The sequence below is a fragment of the Pogoniulus pusillus genome, chromosome 7 (genome assembly GCF_015220805.1).
Source record: "Pogoniulus pusillus isolate bPogPus1 chromosome 7, bPogPus1.pri, whole genome shotgun sequence".
Taxonomy (NCBI): domain Eukaryota; kingdom Metazoa; phylum Chordata; class Aves; order Piciformes; family Lybiidae; genus Pogoniulus; species Pogoniulus pusillus.
The window spans coordinates 7,239,462-7,263,101 of record NC_087270.1 but is presented as its reverse complement, the minus strand read 5'-3'; the positions used below and the strand labels follow the sequence as shown (position 1 = coordinate 7,263,101).

At 41.1% G+C, this 23,640-nt stretch overlaps 1 protein-coding gene across 9 annotated transcripts in view; it reads right to left on the bottom strand.

Annotated features, from left to right (window-relative positions):
• DST (dystonin) overlaps nucleotides 1–23,640 on the bottom strand; it is a 337,092-nt gene that overhangs the window by 85,457 nt on the left and 227,995 nt on the right. For all 9 annotated transcript variants that reach the window (XM_064145802.1, XM_064145796.1, XM_064145803.1 and 6 more), the window contains 14 exons: nucleotides 21,993–22,538; nucleotides 17,696–17,872; nucleotides 15,236–15,359; nucleotides 13,831–14,039; nucleotides 13,263–13,580; nucleotides 12,927–13,093; nucleotides 12,254–12,410; nucleotides 11,872–11,998; nucleotides 9,090–9,152; nucleotides 7,641–7,876; nucleotides 5,953–6,082; nucleotides 4,497–4,696; nucleotides 2,502–2,997; nucleotides 103–1,577 (listed from right to left, as the gene is read on the bottom strand). In XM_064145802.1, coding sequence (XP_064001872.1) covers nucleotides 103–1,577; nucleotides 2,502–2,997; nucleotides 4,497–4,696; nucleotides 5,953–6,082; nucleotides 7,641–7,876; nucleotides 9,090–9,152; nucleotides 11,872–11,998; nucleotides 12,254–12,410; nucleotides 12,927–13,093; nucleotides 13,263–13,580; nucleotides 13,831–14,039; nucleotides 15,236–15,359; nucleotides 17,696–17,872; nucleotides 21,993–22,538 — 4,425 coding nt within the window. The remainder of the gene's footprint in view (nucleotides 1–102; nucleotides 1,578–2,501; nucleotides 2,998–4,496; nucleotides 4,697–5,952; nucleotides 6,083–7,640; nucleotides 7,877–9,089; nucleotides 9,153–11,871; nucleotides 11,999–12,253; nucleotides 12,411–12,926; nucleotides 13,094–13,262; nucleotides 13,581–13,830; nucleotides 14,040–15,235; nucleotides 15,360–17,695; nucleotides 17,873–21,992; nucleotides 22,539–23,640) is intronic.

Sequence of the window (23,640 nt, the reverse complement as noted above, 5' to 3'; positions counted from 1 at the left end):
CTGAGCACTGTGAAACAAGACTCCCAAGTCAGCATTTATCTATCCCTTTCCCCAGTGGTATTTCATACTGAATTGTGGTGAAATTGCAGGAAATTTTCCTACCTTGAATGTATTCAGCTGCTGATTGATAGTCTCTGTTTCCATTCCAACAGGACCTTGTGATTCCTCATGCTCTTCAGCTCTCCGAAGCAGACTGGAAAACTCTTCTAACTTACTGTAAAACTCCTCAACACGACTAATAGTACCCTCCACTTGATCTTCCCTGGCTTTTGCTCTATCTAACAGCTTGTTGCACTGTTTATTTAAAGCTTCCAAGTCTCTTTTTATACCAGCAAGATCAGGAGAAGCTTCAGCCTCTGTGGCTAGCATAATTTTACAGTTTTTATTAGCATTTTCATTATTCATTATAAGATCCTCCAGCTTTTTCAGGAAACATTTGATGTCCTCCCTCTGTGCTTGCAGCACCTTGAGATCTCTCCCAACTGGAGCCATACTGTCCAGTTCATCATCAAACTCTGCGAACTGAGAGAACATCTCTCGGATGCTGTTTTGGAAATGGCCGATTCCCTGAAGCTTCGTCTCTAAGAACGAGCACCTCTCTTCCACTTGCTGGTTCACTGCATTGTACTCTTGCTCCAAAGACTCAGCTTGGAGCAAAAGGTCAGAAACACCTACTGAATCAGAAGCTTCTACCACCAGGTCTTGGGCAACTTTTTTTGTTACATCAACACGAGGTTTTAATGCCTGCAATGCCTTCTGCTGCGCCTGCATCATCGTCAGGTGTTTGCTACTGAACGACTGAGGTCCGAGTGAGTCGTGAGCTTCCAGGTGGTCTTTGGCAATTTTAAGCTGTTTTTCAGTTTCCCTGGATGATTCCTGAAACTCTTTCAGCCTTTGTGCCATATTTTCCAAGCACTCTTTCTTCTTATGTAGTTGCTCTGTGACCACATTCACTTTCTGATTCAGCATCTTCGTTTCTTCTCGAACTATTTCCTTATCTGTTTGACTTGCATTGAGCAAACTTTCAGCAGTACTATTTAACAGCTCCACCATCCCATGGTGTTTATCCAGATCCTTCTGCCAGGCCCTCACCTGAACTATAGAATTCTCTATTTCAGCAGGGTTTACACCAATTTTTAACTCACACAGGTTATTTTGGCACTTCTCTAGCCACGGCTTTAGATTTTCTACATGCTGCTTGTATTTGAGGGCTTTCTCCAGACAATCAGTTAATTTATCTTGCTTTTCTTTTACCTGCTTATTTATTTCATCCCAGTTACTTCTGAGTGTGGCAAGCTGGGATTGTAATGCTGCTTTGTCAGCCCCTTGAGTCTTCTGTAATATGCTTTCTCCTTCTGCAACAATTCTCTCATATGAACTAATCTGTTCAGTCATGGTCTTCTTTAAATCTTCCTGTTCTTCAAGTAGTGATTGCAAGGCATCAAGTTTGGCTGATACAGGACGAGCCTGGTTCAGCTCTTCTTTCTTTTTGCTTAGCCAGGTCTGAAAGTCCTTAGACATTTGCTGGAACTGATGAGAAGTGGCATATGTTGACTGAAGCTGCTGAACATGATTCTCTACACAAGAGAAAAGAAGCACAGAGGTTCATTATCAGAATCTGCTAGAATTTAGTGAAGAAATAATAATTAATATTGATTCTTTTGTGAGTAATCACTAACATATGGAAAGCTGGTCCTTAGTGGGTGGTGTTCAACTGGAAGACAGCCAAGTTTCTTACAAGGGACAGACTTGTACTACAGCTGAGCAGTGAGGGCATTTGGACATGAATCAAATGAACTGAGTTTAGCCTGCATGTGTCTACATGCACCCCATTCAAGCAGATTTAGGAGGTAAAACCCACACAATTGTGTTTTATGGTACTGTGAAGTATAAGCACAGAGAACATTAAGCAATCTACCCTAGTACCAGCTAATTCATGGCCTGCAGGCAGTATGTAGTTTTAGGGAGGTTCTGTGAAGTTCCTCGTGACCAGAGGAAACTAAAAAGCTAAAACTGAGGCTGCCACAAAGAGCAAAGTGTGACAGCAGTTGCAGGGAAGGCTCCACACTACAAGCCTCCTTCTGTCACAGGCAGTTTTATACAATTACCATTGTTTTTCACCAAGCCATTCATTGCTGCTTGCCTAGAAAAGTCAACATTTTGCTTAACACTCTCAATCTGAGCAGTCAGGTAGCTCAATGAACAGCATCCTTTTGTTTCGTATTCCTATCCAGCAAAGAAGCACCTGATGAAAGAGATGAGAAAAGCAGCCCTGCTATTGTGCTTCAAACCATCCCCCAGAGTAGAGGTCCTAAGTGTTGTTTTTACCTTTTCAAGGTATGGGGACTCTCCAAAATTCTAACATGCAACTGCTTGGGGGGTTAGACTGGATAGAAAGCTGGCAGTGGGCTCAGGTCCCTCTACATCTTGATAAAGACAAATGCAACTCTGATGTCTTACTTTATGCATTAATTACTAATTTTCCTTAAATAAGTACTAACCTGATTTTTGCTCAACATCCTTAAACAGTTTTAAGATGCCATCTAACTGTCTTGTAAGTTCTGCTTTCAAATACTCTTCTCCAACCAGTGTTGACAGCTCTTCACAAAGAGCTTGAGCTGCATTTATATTCTTTGTTTCCTGTTCTATTTCCTCCTTCATTTCTCTAGCAGCTTCCAGTTGTTGTTTCACAGCATCAGGTCGAGTACTCACAGCCAGGCTGCTGCTTAGTTTGCTGTCCAAGGCACTTAGCTTATCAGACAGAGTTCTAAGGAGACTTTGATACTCTGTGCTTTTCAGAATGGCTTGGTCAATTCGGTCACATCTGTTCCTCAGCTGGCCAGTTAGATTGTCCCATTTTTGTGCCACAGCTGCCAGCTGCTCTTTTACAATTTCATGAGAGGGTGGATGTTCACCAGGTTTCTTCAGAATTCCTTCACCAGCCATAGACAATTGCTCATATTGTGGCTTTCTGGTGTCAAACTCCTTGAGCAGAATCTGTGAAGACAGAAAAAATTAAACAAGCAATTACCTCATGAAAAAAAGACCAAAGTGCTTCTGACAAAAATCATGTAGAGTTTGTTGCAGCTCAGCTCTCTTATTGAGCAATCAACCTTCAGGTTTAAAATCCTGTGAGTTAATTGTGTCTTTTACAGATAAATGGTGTTGTTTCTGACTGCTTACATCAAAGAACCATGAGAAATGAGGTTAATTTACACATCAGCTAATGGAAGTTCGATCAGCAGATACAAGTAAGCAATGAATTCTACTCTAATACTACTGTAATTAGGTGACCATACCAAGTAAATTAATTGCTGTTTAGTTTCAAGCAGCATCCTCTTTCTTAGAATCATAGAATTAAGACAGAACTTCAAAGAAAGTTTATTCTGACATAATACTGCAATGTGCTGTTACAGCACCCAGGATCACAGGATGTTAGGGGTTGGAAGGGACCCAAAGAGATCATCAAGTGCAACTGCCTTGCCAGAGCAGGACCATACAATCTATCTTAGGTCATGGAGGATATTTGGATAATTCACAAAATGTGTACTGTAAGACCTTTAAAGTTTGTATCACTGCTTCCCACTTTCTGACCATGTGCTGCAGTGCTTTCAGAAGAAGGGACAACTATAATGGTTTTAGTTTACAGAACACTGAAAACCTTTATGTTAGTTATGTTCAGCTTTTAAAGGCTGTTAAGTGATGACAGTCTTAGAACAGCTCCTGTCTACATTTCTGAAGCACTTACAAACCAGTGTGAAGGAATTTTCACATAGTATTAGAACACAGCTCATATTTTGAACACTAAGTTTTGATCAATATTGACATGATAACTTTATTTTGCAAAAATATTATTAAAACTATTTCTCATCACTGTTTGCAGCAATAGAAATGTTTGAAATTAAAATGTCTGGTTTCTGCAACTGCCTGGTTTAACTTTTGTTTCTTTTATTTGTAGTTAGCTGTATTTCTGTAAGTGAACTACTCCACTTTTTCATTTTCACTTATGTTTTTTGCACTCCTGGCACCATATCCACTCACAGTACTGCATTTCACTTAACCTTCCTATTTTTATAAGCTACTGGCACAGTCAAGTGAATGAAATCTCAACAAGCTAGTTCTAGAGCATAGACTGTATATGAAAACCAAACATAAAATGTTACACACACACACTCAAATTTACATAACTTCAAAGGAACAATTCTTATTTGACTACAGAGAAACCACAGCATGGTCAAAACCAAAACACACATCACAGCATCAGCATCTCCTCAGTGTCTTTTTCATTTAGCTATTCTGATCTCTCTTCACTCTTAATGATAGTTTTTTTCTTGTAATTAGCATAGTCAACTATGACTTGTTGAGAGTTGCTGATAAACAACTGTAATGGCTCATGCTAACTGTGGCTGTAGTCAATCTAGAAGGAAAACAGTACTTTGCTAATAGCAAAAAAGCCAAAGGAACTTAAATCAGTAATGCATGTTGGTGCTACTCACGTGAACTTGCTGCTTTTGTGTATTCAGCATATTAGGATCTATGGAGAGTGGTCCCAGCACGCTGACCATTAGCTCCTTTTCTACAAGCCAGTGCTTTAGCTGAGCTTCTGCTGTCTGGAACTGGGTCAGGTAATTTGAAGATTCCTCCAGTTTTTGTTGTCTCTCACACGTAACTTGATTGAGCTCATTCCATTTAGAATCTAACAATGATAATGTTACCACATGGCATGCATGTCCTAGCAGATGGGTTGGTCAGACTGCAGACTATGCATGAAATATAAACAGAGCTCTAATGCAGCTTCTTGTCAATTAACTACAGATGCTTTATTGCAGTGGCTCAACAAAGGCATTTTTTAACAGATCCATATATGCTTTGATGAAGGTCTGCAGTATAGCACAGCCACATGCAGAAGCCCCAGTTTCGGCTGCTACACTGAGCAGTCCTCTCTGCTACACAGAGTGCACCACTTTTAAATGAGGTAATTAACTGCCTTGTTTAGCTATCTAAACCATAATGACACAGGGAATATGTTTTTCAAAAGCACTGTGTGAGCTTAGGCTGACACCTAAGCTAGTCTGTGGTCTTTTCCACTTGTTGCAAGCACTTTCCAGAGAAGCCACTCAATCTTAGGGTCTGGTACTTTCAGCGCTTGCTCAGCCAGCTCTGATGCTTGTGCTTGAATTTCATCTGTGCTTTTTCAGTTTCTTTTGCCACTTCACTGTCTTGGACCTCTGCTCATTCTGTATTAATGCCCCTTCCACGCTATTCACACTGTCCTGGGTATCTTACCTGCTACTTAAACTTTTCAGAGTTTCCCAGCTTTAGAAATACTGTTGGTGTAGTTACAGAACTGTCAGTATGAAACAAGATTGGCCCATGACTTATTTAAAATATGACAAGCATAAAAACAATTTTAACAGCTCCTTACAATTATGCACTGCACGATCTCAAAACCTACTGTCTGAACTGGATCATTTAAAAAGGTTTTGGAGCAAAATTAATGGAATTAGTTATTAAAAATGGCACAGAATCACAAAGAATGATAAAAGCCTCTAGTACATTGGGGAAAAGCATGCAGAAGAGTGTTATCAACAACTCAAAACTGTTTTTTACATGAAATTAGAACTAACTTGTTCTATTTTATGAGAACAGTAATGTATGTATCTGGAGCAGTAAATGGCCAGTCAAATTTTAGTTGCACAGTGACTAAGATAAAGACATCTCAGAGCCAGGCTATAGCCTCTCTCCATTGTACTCATATAAAGTCCAAGTCCATGGACATCAGGGGAGTTAAATCCACGTCTACACTTTTGTAAAGGAATTTCTTTCCATGGAATTTAAGGGGTAGGAGGAAGAAAGCTAATGAAAATACTAGTGATTGCTAATACATTACAAAACTCATAATAGAAGATTTTCCAAATTGCTCTAAGCTGTAATACAGCTTTACTGAAGTACCTATTTTATCCAACATTTGTCTCCACTTGGGTGCCTCAGGAGAATCAGGATTCTTCTCCAACAGCTCTGTCACTTTGTCCTTTAGCTCCTGCACTTTATTTGCACTTTGCTTTAATTCGGTTTCAAAGAGCTGCAAATTCAAGTGACAAAAGAAATAAGAGACTAAATAAGAACAGTAAAGTGTAGTTTGAAGTCTGTAATACTGAAATGCCAAGCATGAAGGCAAACAATAAATACCTAACACTTACATATGGAACATTTTATAATGACATTATGTTGCTGGTCACTTTTTTTTTTCATGGGAAGAGATAACCTGACAGATTTAACCTATTATTAATAGCAACAAGTATTGTTTAATATGAACAAGTGACAGAACTAGAATAATTCAGATAAACAAGATCCACTAGGTCCCATCACATTCACATATTGGTGGGATCTGTTCTTGCACAAAAGGCAAACTGACACAGCACAGTTCACAGCAGAAACAGCCCAGCTAGCACCAGAGAAGGCATGGCTTCATTTACCTCAATGGAAGTCTTGCTATGAGAGACAGACTGCTTCTTGTAGATCACCTAGGACTATAGTTCAAAGAGCACCACAGCTTAAAGGGTAGACCTAGCAGAAGACTGAAATTCTGCTGCAATTCCTAATTCATGCTATTTTTAGACAGAAGTGACCAGTCCTTATACGCCTTGCAAACAGGTCTTTCATGAATATTCTTAAGTAACAAAGCTTGCCCCATTTTAATTAGCTAAATCCCACTAAAATAAACACTGAACAAAACGTGCTTGATTTAGAACTTCCAGTAAAAGGTCCAACTGCATCAGAAGAATGACTCTTACCTAAGCACTCACTCAGTTTTCCAACTATCTGTGAATACTCTTCTATTACTACACTGGAAGTAAGATGCTCGTGTTAGTTCTGCACATTCTCTGTTAATAAATAAGGAGCTAGTTTTCTGTCACATTTAATATGAGTTTTAGGACTGAATGTTACCCAAATCTAAGGAAAGATAGTTTGGGTTTTTTTATTTAAGGGTGACCCCTCAAATATAAAACAAGAACCTTGCTGAAACAAGTTCTGTCCTCATTTATCCACAATTACAGGTAAGTCATTATATTTCCCGTTACAGATGAAGCTTTACACGTTTGCATTTCACACCAGGACAGAAGCTTACTGCTGATTCAGTGGTTTTCTCATGTCGATTCAAAGGGAGGGGCAGAGACTGGTGTTCAGCACACAACTTAACAAGCATGACACGGCTGCTGAACAGAAACACTGCTTTAGAGTAGACATAAGCCGCTGCAGCTGCAGAGACCAGAAAGTCTGTACAGTGTCAGTGAAATCAGCAGCTGCAGAAACAGCTTTTGGATAGATAGAGCCCTTCAGATCTTATAAGCAATCCAGCATATCTCTCTACATCACTAATGAGATTAGAAAAGTTTACTGCATAACCAGTGCTGCCTTACCTATTTAAAATGGCCACCAGACTATTATTTTCTGACCTGTACAACTCCTGTGCTCTTTGCACACCACTGACAGTTAGATTTGCTGCAAGCCTGACTGGCATGCATACAAGCATCATTTAAACACTCTCTGCAATGTTAAGCTAGGCTGAGATACTGGCTGTTCAAAAAGAATTTACCCAATACCTGCAAGAAAGAGTACTTTTTTGAAGGCAAAAGTACCTTATGTTGCTCAACTTGAGCTTTAACTGCTTCACCATCAGTTGGAGCAGCTTCCCAGTCTGAGGCAGTTTTCTCCATTTTCTGCAGCCACTGCATCATTGAGGTCGATTCTTCCTGAATATTCTGCATTTTTGAAAGCATACTTTCTAGTTCTGAAATCTTTTCCTTCAATAAAACTCCCAAATCTTCATAACTATGATTTACATCAGACATAGCTTGTTGAACAGTCGACAACTCTGTAAAAGGAGAGATGCAAAAAGGCTACATTAGAAGTTACAAACTCTTCAAACAACTTTGACTTCAAGAACTGCTAAACATGACTCTGAGCTACAATAACCAACAGTCCTCCAAGTAAGAAATCACTGCTATTTCCATTTCACACTAAAGCTGGTAACACTGCATCTGAATAACCTATTTTGCAAGAGTGTCTGATTTCACAGAAGCCATTCCTTTAACACACACAGCTACATCTTTCACTCTTTCCACCTATTCTTATTTTAAGACATGACATGAACGTTGAGCATACTGGACTACAGTTCAGTTACTTGCATGAGAACCTAATGTTACTGCAGCAGTATTTTGTTCACATTCATGTACCATTATAAATGTGTTGTATCACTAAGAGAGCACAAGCAGGCAGGCTGTACTATGTAAAACAGTCTAGGAGAATGAGTACTACAGATTCAGGATGTAGTCTGTGGCTATGCAAAAGCAGGTGTAAAGCTCCTATATAAGGTCCTCTGTCTGTAAAAAGGTTGGTCACACAGTGATACAAATGCATGTGAAGTAGGTGTCTTTGTGTATATACAGGTTTCTGTGTTTTTAACTCTGGCAAGTGTTTTTTAACACATCCACACCTTCTCATTTTCTCAAAAGCCATGTGTTATATTGAAACAGCCATTTCTGTACACATCTGTAGAAGAACATATCAATTCAGAAAATAGCCAGGTTTCATCTGGCTTCAAAACCAGTATTGCAGATGGGCATTTTTACAGTTAATTTTAGTACCATGTCCTAGTCCATAGGACAAAAATTGGTGTTCATAGAATCAATCAGGCTGGAAAAGACCTCCAAGATCAGCCAGGCCAACCTAGCACCCAACCCTAGCCAGTCAACTAGACCATGGCACTAAGTGCCTCAGACAGGCTTTTCCTGAACACCTCCAGGGATGGTGACTCCACCACCACCTCCCTGGGCAGCCTATTCCAATGCCAATCACTCTTTCTGTGAAGAGCTTCATCTGAACATCCAGCCTAGACTTCCCCCAGCACAACTTGAGACTGTGTCTCCTTGTTCTGTCAATATAGTTGCCATGCATGATGGCGATGATGATGTGGAATTTAGCCTAGCAGTGACTGCTACAGGTAGATATATGTAAAACATTTTAAGAATACTTATATATTTGTTTTCAAGTACATTTCTTTATTACCTCCTGAAATTTTTACTGACCTTTATTTTTAAGGAAATCCTGAGATCCTGGAGCTCCTCCTTCACCATTTAACATTGTGCTACCTGTAGATCAGAAAGATGAAATCAAGTCCAACACTAAGGTGGGTTTTCACTCCACCAAAAGCTCAGCATTGTATTTGCTCTTCTACACAGCTCTCATCATAACATCAAGGAAATATTCGAATGCTAACCTTTTAATAGCAGTATTTTCTTTAAATTTTAGGTAATCTTAGATTGGTTTATGCTCTAAGCTGCTCCAGCTAGCTAATACTGTAAGTAGTACCACACACAGGTGGTGTGTGCACAGTGGATGGGTGTGCATATGAATGCACATATAAGTATGCAGCATGATGTATAAGCTATCCTACCACTCACAATCATGTGATAAATGAATGACTGTAGTGGACAAGAGTTTGTGCTCTAGCTGTGAAGCCATATGGCTAACATCACTTCCTTCCTCTTCTCAACAGGAACCTGTTCCCTACTGTCTACCAAGAATATGATTTTACCCAACCAGGTCTGGGTATGGTCTGAGAGATGGTTAGCTGGCAAATGCTGAGACAGTGAAGCCAGCAGTAAACAGCAACAATCCTGAGAGAGATCACTGCAGACACCATAAGCAAAGGCATTGTTTACTCAGGCCACCTTTATCCACCAGAGAAGTGGCTGAGATACCTATCTCTCTAAGTATTTTGATGTGTTGATGTAGTGCTTAGATACACTGTTTAATAGTGGACTTGGTAGTGTTAGGTTAGCAGTGGGACCCAAGAACCTTTAAGAGTCTTTTCCCACCTAAATGATTCTATGATTTTGCAGCACCACATCTTTGCAGAAAAACTCTTTGATACCAACTAGATGAGTCCCTCCTATCTTGCTGTCCTGGATAGGATAGGGTTAATTTTCACAGGACTTGGGAAGAACCACACACAGGATATCCAACAGAAGCATCTAATGGCATAGTCAATACTACACTGACCTCACGATTGTTATATGGAGGCAGGGGCTGACTTCTGAGCAGGGCAACTAGGGGTAGAGGTTAGAGCTGCAGTTCATGTCACTTGTTTTACGTATTATTTCATTAGCATTATTGTTATTACCAATGTTCCTCTTTCCTTTATGCTGTTCCATTCAACTATCCTTATCTCAACCCACTGAGTTTTGAATTTCTTCCCCATTCTCCTTCCCAGTCCCAGTGGGGGGTGGGGGGCAGTGAGCCAGTGGTTACATGGGGCTTAGCTGCCCAGCTGCCAGCTGGGCCTAAAGCAGGACATCTGCCATGAGCTAGGCTTGAGCACATGTCCCATGATGGGGATTGCAGTGTGCTGTCCTCACTGTTATACCTGAAGCTCTTCCTATCACTCGGAGGCAGCCACTCACCCTAACGGCATTTCAAAACCTCTGGAAACAGAGCTACATGGGCTTTGTGAAACAGCATCAGATCACAGAGCTGGGCATGTGGTCAAACCACAGAGAATTGCAAAGACAATCACTTCCCACTCTCCTGCACATATGTATTCCCAGATGAGCAATTAACAGAGAAAGATTAACAGTTGCCTTGGAAAAGGCTATGCATCCACTCCACAGCACCAGCTGGACAGTGAGGACCACGTTAGTGGCAGCTAGAGGATGGCAAGAGAAAACAAACCAGATAAGAGAAGTCACAAGCCCCAGTCAGAGCCTTGTAAATCTTCATGCTGTATTAGCTGAACTCAAGTATTTATAACTGTGATTAAATGACACACAGTACAGCTCTTGTCTAGGAGCACAAATACTCTAGTCTGGAGGATTGCAGCTGCTCTTGCAGGCTAGTTATTTCATGTTTTTTCTATCTGTGTACATAGAAGCAGAGAAAGGAGCAGAGGAAGAAGCTGTTACAATACCCCAAGTACCACAAGCCATTCACTTGAATGATACTTAGCAGAATGACTGGTTTCTGTATAACAAATTACCACTTAAACACTAGAGTACATAAACTCAAGGAAACAGATCTGATGTCTTCAAAATCAGATTGCTGGTAAAAAGGGTTTAACCAAAGCTCCAGACTAGAAATACATTTTGGCCCATGACAGTCATGCTGAGATAAGGAGCTTGTTCCTTTGTGTGCTACTGTTTGAACTAGAATATTGACAAGCTGATTAATCACTGACTATGAAGTATGTCATGATACTGGAATGAGTAGGTTTGCCTAGCTCACTTACTACATAAACCATGTCTCATCACCCCTTCTAACAGTGGCTCCATGACTTTGCAAACCTGTATGTGTTTGCTTGGTGTGACACAGAATGGCCTTGTGGCCATTAAGAAGCATCTCTGTAACAGCAAATGAGTGCAGGTACATCAGTGTTTGCAAAAGCAGGGTTTGTATTTTGCCTGCTTGCAGACTTGGTGGATATGCAAAGCTCTGAACACCAACCACAGTAAGTTTCTCATGAACACACTCTTTATGAGATGAGGCAAAGGCAACTGTGATACTGTTTGTTTGGTTTTTTAATTACCTGTGAATTATGTACTGAAGTAACAGCTTCAGGACCTGTTCATCATTTACATCAAAGCACTTCTATGCCATTTTGGCAGCGTAAAGCAATCAAAATGTGTACTGAATTACCACAACAATGGGTTTAAATGAGAGCCATGACAAAGAATAGTCAGAACAGACACGGCTGTCTTCTCACAGGCCACAATATTTAGGAAGCTAATCCAAGATTGAAATATTTTAATCCTTGTTTTAAAGGTTTGAACAATTCCTGAAATGCCAGGTGTACCAGATTGTACAAATACATACCTGATTTTGCAGCTGCTCTCATTTTGGCAGGAGAAGTCACAGCAGTGATTAGATTACACAGTAATGTTCCTCTGCTATTCATTTTCTGCACTTCAGGTGCTTTTGAAGTCCATTCATCTTTCAAATTCTGGTTAAAGAAGATAGTCATTTGTACATCACAAAACTGATTCCAGATTTAGAAGATTTAATGTACAGAAAGGAACGACCCTGCTGCTTGGCAATCCCCTGGAGTATATCTGAACATGCAGAATGGGAATGTAAATGCAGGCTGTGAGCTCGCTGGTCCCAGTAACTGCTTATTCCTTAAGTCTTCACTTCTATGCTACTAATAGATGTCTTATTTACTCCAACCATATTTCACTTCTCCTTTGCAATGTCTTACCAATGTATCTTCCAGAGGTTTCTTTAAGCCCTCTGTATTCAGAGAGGGTTGTGCTGCTGGAATTCGTTCTGTTGTCTCTTTTATCCATTTCTTCAATGATTCTACAAGGAGCTCAAAGGCATCCATTTGTTTCTGACACGATGATACATCTTCTTCTCTAGACAATTACAGACAATTAATGGAATGTCAGTATTCCTTCTGCTAAATCAACAGAGATTATCAATCTGATATTGCTATTCTAAATCCAGAAAGTCACAGAAACTGGTTTCATGGATATGAGCAGAATGTAGAAAACTTAAGTCTTGCTGTACAGGTAACTTATATGAAAGCTCCAATGATTTCTCCACTTTTCCTCTGTAACCTGATTCCAAAATGATACCCAAAATCAATTTGCACAAGCAGCAATTCATATTCTGTCAGAGAAGGGGAGAAGCAGGATTTTCTTAGGACTTGAGAGGACTCCTGTGAATGTCACAAGGTCTGAACAGTTAACTGCCTTTACAGCTCACACGAGAGCTCTTGAAACAGACTAATCACAGAGGCATTTCCAAACACAATCTCTCTCTTTCAATTAAAAAGTATCTCTGCTCTACGGTGAACTCTTTAAATTGCATAAAAGAGGACAGAACTTATCACAACATTCACTCAGAAATAGTTTAAGAATTTGACTTACTTTTCCTTTACAGTTTCCTCTACCTCTCTGAATTTCTTTGACAAACTATTTACTTTTTCTAACACCAATGCTTTATCTCCAGGAAGAGCATGGGATGAAAGTTCTTCAATTAGTTGCTGCAAAACTTCCAGATCCTTTTTATGTTGTGCCAATTCTACACTAGCTTCCTGCCAAATGAGATTACATTATTCACATTAAACTTTACAATCACTTGTTCCAAATCAAGCTCTCAATTTTAGCCAACCAATCAAACTTGGGAAACGAGCACACATTATTTCATGTTCAATCACTTAGGTGAGTTACTTTAGAGATGCACAAAATGGAATGGTGCAGTACCTGCATATATTGAGACACTTCACTAACATCCTTTCTCGGTGCCTCTGCCTCACTGAGCGCCTGATTTTTCTCGTCTATAAACGACTGCAGCTTTTCTGAAAGACCTTCAAATAACTCAACTTTAGTCTTCAACTCCTCCATTTTCATAAGCTTCTCTTTATGCTTGTTACTTGCTTTAGAGAACCGTCCTGCCAGTTCGCTCATTTTCGCTTGCAGCGTGGACGCGGTGGATGGATCTGCTGTTTCTGTGAACTTCTTCACCTTCTCATTCATCGTGTTTATACTGCTTTGACGACCTGCAATGTCTTGCTCCATCATCTGAAACAAGCAAGGACTTGTAACTAAAGAACTGAAAGTGGTCCACGATACAAAGCAGCAAATCAGTACAGCTAGACAGTCAGTGCAGACCTATTTCAGCTACCAAAATCCTTATGCGCAGTTTTGCTCCACAGAATGGCTCTCTCAAGTATACTTTGAATCCACTAGAGGTACCTAACCATGATTTTACTTACTTCTTGAAATCTGAGTTATCAAACAAATGTCTATTCTTTCAGAGAATGCTACTTACAATGCTTTTACTAATAATATCTTGAATAGCAGCAGAATTCAAAGGCACTTGGTCTTGTTCTTCAAGGCTCTTTTCAACTCCTTCCATCCAATCCAGCATTTCATCCAAACCATCCTGCACACTTAGGGATCGTGTCAAAGTGATTTGAAGTTTCTCATTCCTTTCATTCACGGACTTGGATAAGTTGTCATACCTCTCCACAACATCATCTGATGAAGAGAAAATACAATGCAAAATTCTCCCTTAGCCAAACTAAGCTTTAAACTAATTTTAGCAGTTCTCAAACAGCTAAGTGTGAGTAAAAAATATCCTGCATCAGAATGGAGCAAAATTCAGCCTTATTCAGTAAAAACACACAAGCAAAGATCAAAATCTTCAAACAGAGCCAGGAAGCCCATAGAAAAATGGAAATGAGGGAGCAGCTTACATCTGTACTCTTCAGCTATTGGAAGCTTCTAACAGATGTTGACCGTTGCTGAGAAATAAAATAGTGGAGTATTAAGACAGCTCTTCCACAATTACATCTCTTATGTTACTGAAAGATTGGTCAGACATTGGAAAAGGCTCCAAGGGAGGTGGTGGAGTCACTGTCCCTGGAGGCATTCAAAACATAAGTAGACACAGCACTGTGGGACACAGTTTAGTGGCTACGCTCAACAGTTGGACTTGATGATCTTAGAGGTCTTTTCCAACCAAAACAGTTCTGTCATTCATTGTTAGAGCTGAAAGGTTCTTGGAGATAATTCTTTCTCAGACCTTCAACACTTTTGGGATAAGCCTCTGAAAGTTCAAAGTTCCATATACCTTCTATGGAGTGTCACCACTAATCCTAAAGAGTTAGTGACGACAGCCCACAGTTTCCTTTTGTTGCTCTGCAAGTTACTTACAGAATTCCACTAAGAGACATCTGTGTGATTGTCTTCAGACAGTGGTGAGTGCTGTGCTACTTCTCACAACTGACAGGAAAGAGTATTTAGTGTAGGGAGTAAGCTTTTTGCTAGAGGGTCTTTGGCTTTTGTGAGAAGAGGTCAGAGGCTTCCCTATGGAAGACACACATGCTTCCAGCGAGCTCCAGCCTACTCACCACAGGGCACAGCTAAGCTCCTCAGCCAAACTGGTGCTGCTTCTGGGAAAAAGTATTTAAGAAAGGGGGAATTGCTGCCTGGGAATGAGAAATGTGGGAAAACAGAAGTATGAAAAACAGCCCTCCAGACATCAAGGACTGACAAGAAAGAGGGGGAGGAGGTGCATCAGGTGCTGGAGCAGAGATTTCCCTGCAGCCTGTGGAGGAACATGCTGCAGCAAATAACCACACAAGAGGTGGAAACTGTATTTTGTCTTTTTCAGTACCTGAAGGCAGACACAAGCAATAAAAAAAAAGGTTATCAAGAAACAAACATTTTACCCAGTGTTTTCTGAATCTCATCTTTGTCTGGTGTCAACTCTCCCCTTGACTCTAGCAACACTTCAGCAGCTTTTTTCAGTTTTTCTACAGCAATTTGATGGTTAGACACTTGTCCCTGAAGAACCTGTAACAGAACACAGTTATAAATTATGCTCTTCAACATAGCTAACAGTTACACTTGCAAGGCTTGAGATATGCCTACATACAGCCTAAACACAGTGCTGGAAGTAAGAAGTCACAACCTGAGTTAAAGAAAAATCTTCACCAGAGACTATGACTACTGTTGACCTTCTGGCCCTTGTTTTTAGTTCATTTACCATTTTTCTTGTGTTCTGTTTCATGATACTTCTCTGATTCAAATGATTTCTTGCATGTTACTTTAAAATTGGTGTTGTGGTCAGTTGTTTTGAAAGATCACTTGTATGGACTCATACACTACACAAAAGCAAAAGAAACATTTCTAATTTGGCATCAGAGAAGGATTCAGGGGGGAAAAACGCAGCAGCAGGAGTTACACAGTCACCATTAGTGGTACTGACAAATGATCAGGCTTGATACTGTAGCTTGAAACAAGATGATCACCTTCTCCAGCGTTTAGGAACCTCCCTGGAACCACTGCCACAGAATTTTGCCCTAGGTTTGTCCATCTAACCACAGAATACAGTTCTAGAGACTAGCTCCAGAGTCAAAAGAGAAAAGCTGAATCAAATTCTGAAAGTGGCTTTCTTTCTCCAGTGTATAAAAGTACTTCAAGGTTGTTATGGATTAAGCCCTGATTTAAACCATTACAAGGGTGAATAGTCTCTGAATTATTTCAGGCCTCTGTGTTGTGTGTATGATGGATCTTTGTTTTGATTCACATGAACTTTGTCCAAGTCCAAAATGAAGTGTCTTGATACACGCTAACTCCATGAACATGACTCAAAAAGGTAATCCTATCTGCCCTGCTAGGACAAAGAAGTGATGTCAGCACCGATACCCAGAGCACAACAGTATGCCAGAACACAGCATGTCTTGCTGACCCACTTGACACAGTGAAATTCAGAGAGGGCCATTTTCCTTACACTAGAGAAATATACTGTAGTTGTGGACAAAAAAAAAAAAGGGAACAAAAGATGTACCAGAAAATCTTCTGTGGTGACAGAAAGCGAGCAAGCTGATGCCACAGGCACTGAAGAATACTCCAAAGGATAGTTAATCCCTCTAAAAAGATTAGACCCCACCATGCTGCCAAGGTCTGTGCCTAGCTGGATTATCAGCTGCATGTGCTGGCTACAAGGCACAGCTTTCACTTGCAACACCTGACTTCTTCAAAACTACTCTTTGTTTTGCTTTCATTAATTGGCTTGCTTTCTTAAGCCTCCTGGTTTTTTCTCTTCCTTTCAATCTTTTGACATGTTGTACCATTACCCTTCTTCCCAGGTCATACTCATTGAGTGCTCTTTTGTGTGACAAGTAAGCCATGCAGGCATTCCACAAAGGAACCCCAGTATTCCCTCCTTTTGTATTGCTTGCATGAAAATAGGCATTATACAGGATAGAATTCATTTTGGCATAAGGAACAACAAATTTAAATGGAGCTTCAAATTGTAATTAGTGTTATTCCTACTTTTTAAAGCACTGGGAAGCACAAATGCACCTAAATTGTTCCACTGTTGAAAGAACAAATTATAGATTTTGATTTCTTACAACATCACTGTGATTTACCTCCTGTGATGTGTCATGCACCAAAATGTTGAGTGATTCCAGACTGCATGAAAATACATGTAACTCATCTCTTGGATTCCTAAAGCCTTCTGTAAGAAGACAACTAACTGGAATTTCATCTTCATAAAGTCCATCACTAACGTGTTTTTCACCTACTAAGTTTTACATAGAATTATGAATTAGCTCCTCCCTCACTTGGAAAAAAATCCCCCCAAAACCAAAGCAAACCATTAAAGCTCAGTTTTTCACTGCAGTGTAAATTATGTTATCTTCACTCTCTGCAGTGCATATGGTACTGGATATAACCAAGGCAGGTAAACAGACTAGTCGCACCAGGCTGTTTGTCCAGTATTATCCTTTCCATAATGCATTAACACATTGTGTGAACAGAAAAAAAGCAAGTTGCAGACAAAAAAGCAAACATTAAATAGTCTTTTTTGTCAGGAATTCAGTCCCAGGCAAACTCCAATCACTGCAACCTTTCTCAGTTCAAAAGCTTTCCAGATATCACCCTGTAATTTGCTACACGACATGAAACATCTCTTCCTTTCACTACTGCTCATGGTATCTTGGTCTCCCATTCTTTCCACCCTAATGCTTTCCCAGTAACAGTCTGGAGAGATGAATTTCAGAACTAGAAAAGTCAAGTGCCCACATGCAAAGAAAGAATTTGGCTAATGACTACTTTAATTACAGATACGCCTTCTTTTGAGACTTAGGGCATAAGTGCTTTGGCATCGTAAAGCTTTTCACCTTGGTTTCTTCTAGTTGTCTTTGGAGATTTTTGGGATCCACTGCAATTGGCTCTGACAGTTGTTTGCTCACTGCTATTTCAGAGGCCTGGAGACCTGATAAAAGTCCAGATGAGGCATCTTCATAATGCTGGTATTTATCCACCAAGTCTTTAAGGTTATTTCCAAGGATGCTACACTGTAAGAGTAGAAAACAGACAAGCAAATACGCAGGCATTAAATGGTGAACTGTATTTCAAATCAATCTCAAGCTCATCTTTTCCTTCCTGAAATATTGCATGATTTTTTCATATCATGATTCCACTCTCTACTTGATTTCTGAACGAAGGCATGATTGCTGCACAGGCTAACATGTCCTCCCAACTCCTCTTCAAGCACCACAACACTAGTGGTGTTCCCCAAGGATCAGTGCTGGGCCCAGGCCTGTTCAATATCTTTACTGATGACCTGGACGAGGGCATTGAGTCCAGCATCAGTAAGTTTGCAGATGACACCAAGCTAGGAGCAGCTGTTGATCTGTTGGAAGGTAGGAGAGCCCTGCAGAGGGACCTGGACAGGCTGGATGGGTGGGCAGAGGCCAATGGGATGAGATTTAATAAGGCCAAGTGCAGGGTTCTGCACTTTGGCCACAACAACCCCAAGCAGCGCTATAGGCTGGGGACTGAGTGGCTGAGAGCAGCCAGGAGGAAAGGGACCTGGGGGTACTGATAGACAGTAAGCTGAAGATGAGCCAGCAGTGTGCCCACATGGCCAAGAGAGCCAATGGCATCCTGGCCTGCATCAGGAACAGTGTGGCCAGTAGGACAAGGGAGGTTATTCTGCCCCTGTACTCAGCACTGGTCAGGCCACACCTTGAGTGCTGTGTCCAGTTCTGGGCCCCTCAATTCAAGAGAGATGTTGAGGTGCTGGAATATGTCCAGAGAAGGGCAACAAAGCTGGTGAGGGGCCTGGAGCACAAACCCTATGAGGAGAGGTTGAGGGAGCTGGGGGTGTTTAGCCTGGAGAAGAGGAGGCTCAGGGGTGATCTTATTACTGTCTACAACTACCTGAAGGGACATTGTAGCCAGGTGGGGGGTGGCCTCTTCTCCCAGGTAACCAGCAATAGAACAAGGGGACACAGTCTCAAGTTGTGCCAGGGTAGGTCTAGGCTGGATATTAGGAAGAAGTTCTTCACAGAGAGAGTGATTGGCATTGGAATGGGCTGCCCAGGGAGGTGGTGGAGGCACCATCCCTGGGGGTCTTCAAGAAAAGACTGGATGAGGCACTTAGTGCCATGGTCTAGTTGACTGTCTAGGGCTGGGTGCTAGGTTGGACTGCATGATGTTGGAGGTCTCTTCCAACCTGGTTGATTCTATGATTCTATCTCAATATCTTTACAATTAATTCACTGCTGCAAACAGGAAACCGGAATCTAATCTATTGCACTAAAAAGGAAAAGCTTTAGGAATGCTTTTCGAGTCACTGATATAAGATTTCTTTTATCAGTACTCTGACACCAAAAATTTAGACAGTAGAAAGTGGAAATTTAAAAGCTAAAAACCAGAATATACTGGCTAAGGCTGGGTGCTAGGTCGGACTGGATGATGTTGGAGGTCTCTTCCAACCTGGTTGATTCTATGATTCTAAAACACAGACTGCAAAGTATTGCTTTTATAAATACCTTCTCTGCATAGTGAATCCAATGTGATGCAGCTCAGAACTGTATACATGCTTTGTTTTGGTCACTTATTACCTGACCAAGACCCTATTAGTTCCATATGTCATGCATGCTCAAAAATGTATATAGAGATTTATCACACAAGAAGCTCAGAGAATCTTTCAGACTTTTTGGAGATGGTTTCACAAGTAAAATCTGATTGTATCAAGTCATAATATTTATAAGCAGTTACTTGAAATATTTATACTCTGAACTTTCATGACATTGAATTTGAATATTTACATATGGTACACGGTCTCCATCTGGTGGGCAAATATAGAATGGGCTCACTTATATAATCAGCTAAGAACTGACTTACACATTCCTTTAACACATGAACCTACAAAGTCACATGCATGTGTGTGAATATGTCTATCTGTAAGAGCAATATAATTATTCACAAAAAGCAAGAAGCTTTTACAGAAAGGTTACTAAAAAAAAAACAATTTACAATTTGGAAGGTCTCACAAATTATAGAAGCTCACACCTTTAAAAACTTCTCCCTTCAAGACTTGATTTACTAAAAAAGAGTCTACTGTGCTCTGTGTATTTATGGTGGAACATTTAAAATATGCCTATTAGTTGTGTGCTAAACCTATACCTGGAAAGGACAGAGCTTCATGAGGCTGAGACTGCAAATTAAGCTGCTGCCTTTTTTATGTGCATAATCATAGAATCAGAGAGGTGGGAAGAGACCTCCAAGATCATCCAGGCCAACCCAGCACTCTTTTTTGTTACATGCTTCATGAAGTCTGTCATAAAAATCAGATCAATTTTTATATGAATTTGTACACCTCTGCATATATGAATGATAAAAGTGACATTTTGATGTGCTTTAGCAGGATTCCAGTATGCATGGGAATGCCACAGGGGCTGCACTGTGGGCGGAATTTGCCACACTGCTAGAAATCATAGAATCAAGCAGGTTGGAAGAGACCTCCAAGATCATCCAGGCCAACCTAGCACCCAGCCCTAGCCAGTCAGCTAGACCATGGCACTAAGTGCCTCAGCCAGGCTTTGCTTGAACACCTCCAGGGACGGTGACTCCACCACCTCCCTGGGCAGCCCATTCCAATGCCAATCACTCTCTCTGGGAAGAACTTCCTCCTAACATCCAGCCTACACCTCCCTCGGCACATCTTGAGACTGTGTCCCCTTGTTCTGTTGGTGGTTGCCTGGCAGAAGAGACCAACCCCCACCTGGCTACAGCCTCCCTTCAGGTAGTTGTAGACAGCAATGAGGTCCCCCCTGAGCCTCCTCTTCTGCAGGCTAAACACCCCCAGCTCCCTCAGCCTCTCCTCACAGGGCTGTGTTCCAGGCCCCTCACCAGCTTTGTCACCCTTCTCTGGATACCTTCCAGCACCTCAACATCTCTCTTGAATTGAGGGGCCCAGAACTGGACAGAGCACTCAAGGTGTGGCCTGACCAGTGCTGAGTACAGGGGCAGAATAACCTCCCTTGTCCTACTGGCCACACTGTTCCTGATACAGGCCAGGATGCCACTGGCTCTCTTGGCCACCTGGGCACACTGCTGCCTCATCTTCAGCCTACTCCCTATCAGTACCCCCAGGTCCCTTTCTTCCTGGCTGCTTTCCAGCCACTCTGTCCCCAGTAATAACAAACCTTCTGAAAATGTTGCAGTGACATCTTTATAACCATACTCAAGCAAATCCAACAAATCAACTGGAGGAAAATTATGTGTTACTACAGGCTTTTAGCTTCACTGTTGATGCAAGTTAAGTGAGGAAAACACAAATGAGCTTCTATAATTAGAGAGCCTTCTTCACAGACTGTTTGAAAGAACAGGGTTTACAATGGTTTTGTAATTAAATAATCAAATCCATGACTTTCTGAGCAAGAAAACATTAAAGAGATGAAAATTCCCAACAATGGCAGCTTCTGCAGGCCAACACTACATGTTGGCATGTGAAACCAGTTGGTGATGTTTGCCTAGTCCTGGCAGACAGATTCCATATGTGGATCTGGCATGGACAGCTGGGTTACCTTCCCTAAGGTACACAGAGCATTTTGCACTGCTGCTTTCTCAGTGGGTAGAGACTAATCTCAGACTGTAAAGGATAAAATGTTTATTGGGCAGTATAGTGAAAGAGAATTCCTGTCCTCAATTCACTACACTCATTCTCAGCAGGAGGCATGCAAAACAGTTGCGTCGGCACAAACTACTTCAGGATAAAACCAAATTGAGAATGTGAATGTTAAAATAAGCAGCTGCAGGAAACAGCACAAGGAACATAAAGAGATGTTGTCCATCTAAAAAGTACTACAGCTCCTTCCATTCCAAAATGTTATTCAGACATCTTGTACTGTCATAAACACAAAAGATGTAAGCTGGAAAGAACAATGACGAAATCTGGGTTGATTTCTCCGTTGTAACAACAGGTAGAAAATGTTAACCATCCAGACATTAAATAGTCTGGCACTTGACTAAAGCAGATCTTTCAGAAAAATATCTTGCTCTGTTACCTAAGAAACAAAGAATTTATAACTTTCCACAGTATATGCTTCATCTTCTAACTCTCTTTTATCCAAACTGCCACATCAATTCCAGTAGTCTTTCTTACACAGCGTAAATAAAACTTACCTTTGTATAGAGAGACTTGAAACGATCTGAAGCATTATCCAGTTTATTTTGCACTTCAGTGTACGTAGCTGAAGTATCAATACCATCTTTGTCAACCTTTACACCATCTCTTTTGCTACATGACCTTGCAGCATCTAAAACTCTTTGTCCGGCAATTGTAATATACCGTAAATCCCCTTTGTGAGATATGACATCTTCTGAAAAGCTCCTTTGCCTTTTCAGCTTCACCATAATACCACCAAAGTCAGAAGCACCTGCCTCTAAATTGCCAAGTTCTTGCTCTGCTTGCTGCAGCCAGGTTTCAAATTCACTATAGTCCGCATCAAACTTCTCAAGCTCTTCTCTTAGAGAATGAGTCAATTTCATTTTCCGCTCTGATTCAGCTAAAGCAGTCTCATACTGAGCCTTCAATTCTTTCATGTTCCTTTGCATCTTTTCTTTTTCTTCAGGGGAAAGGTAGTGCCCTTGTTTCTCAAGCAGTGCCTGAGCAGACTGAGTTGCTATTATGACAGCCTGCTGCTGTGAAATTATTTTATCATGTTGAGCCTGCAAGAAAAAAAAAAAAAGTTAAGTTAGGACCAGCACACTCCTGGGTGGTTCCTTAAAAATACATCACTTCTTAGAACAAAGTTCTGTGAGTTAAGTGAAAGTGTGATTCCTGGTCACCATATTTCTGGGCAGATTCAGAAATTTATGAAACACTCAGGTAATTTTAGCCAGATATACAGGACTTGACCAAACAGGAGTCCTCAAATACCACTGGAATTCAGAAAAAATAGGATATAGATGAATAGGATGTAGATGTCACACATAGGATATAGATGAATAGGATATAGATGTCACACATAGGATATACATGAATAGGATATAGATGTCACACAAACACTTTCTCCTCTATTTCTAATCATTATCAAGCTTTTAAATCTGTTTTCCTAATTAAGAAATATCACAGTATCACAGTATCATCAGGGTTGGAAGAGACCTCACAGACCATCAAGTCCAACCCTTTACCACAGAGCTCAAGGCTAGACCATGGCACCAAGTGCCACGTCCAATCCTGCCTTGAACAGCTCCAGGGACGGCGACTCCACCACCTCCCCGGGCAGCCCATTCCAGTGCCCAATGACTCTCTCAGGGAAGAACTTTCTCCTCACCTCCAGCCTAAATTTCCCCTGGCACAGCTTGAGGCTGTGTCCTCTCGTTCTGGTGCTGGCCACCTGAGAGAAGAGAGCAACCTCCTCCTGGCCACAACCACCTCTCAGGTAGTTGTAGACAGCAATAAGATCACCCCTGAGCCTCCTCTTCCCCAGGCTAACCAATCCCAGCTCCCTCAGCCTCTCCTCGTAGGGCTGTGCTCAAGGCCTCTCCCCAGCCTCGTTGCCCTTCTCTGGACACGCTCAAGCATCTCAATGTCCCTCCTAAACTGGGGGGCCCAGAACTGAACACAGTACTCAAGGTGTGGTCTAACCAGTGCAGAGTACAGGAGCAGAATGACCTCCCTGCTCCTGCTGACCACACCATTCCTGATGCAGGCTAGGATGCCACTGGCTCTCTACATTAAGGGTGGGGAGAAGATATAAAATGGGGAGAAGATATAAAATGGGGAGAAGATATAAAATGGGGAGAAGATATAAAATGGGGAGAAGAT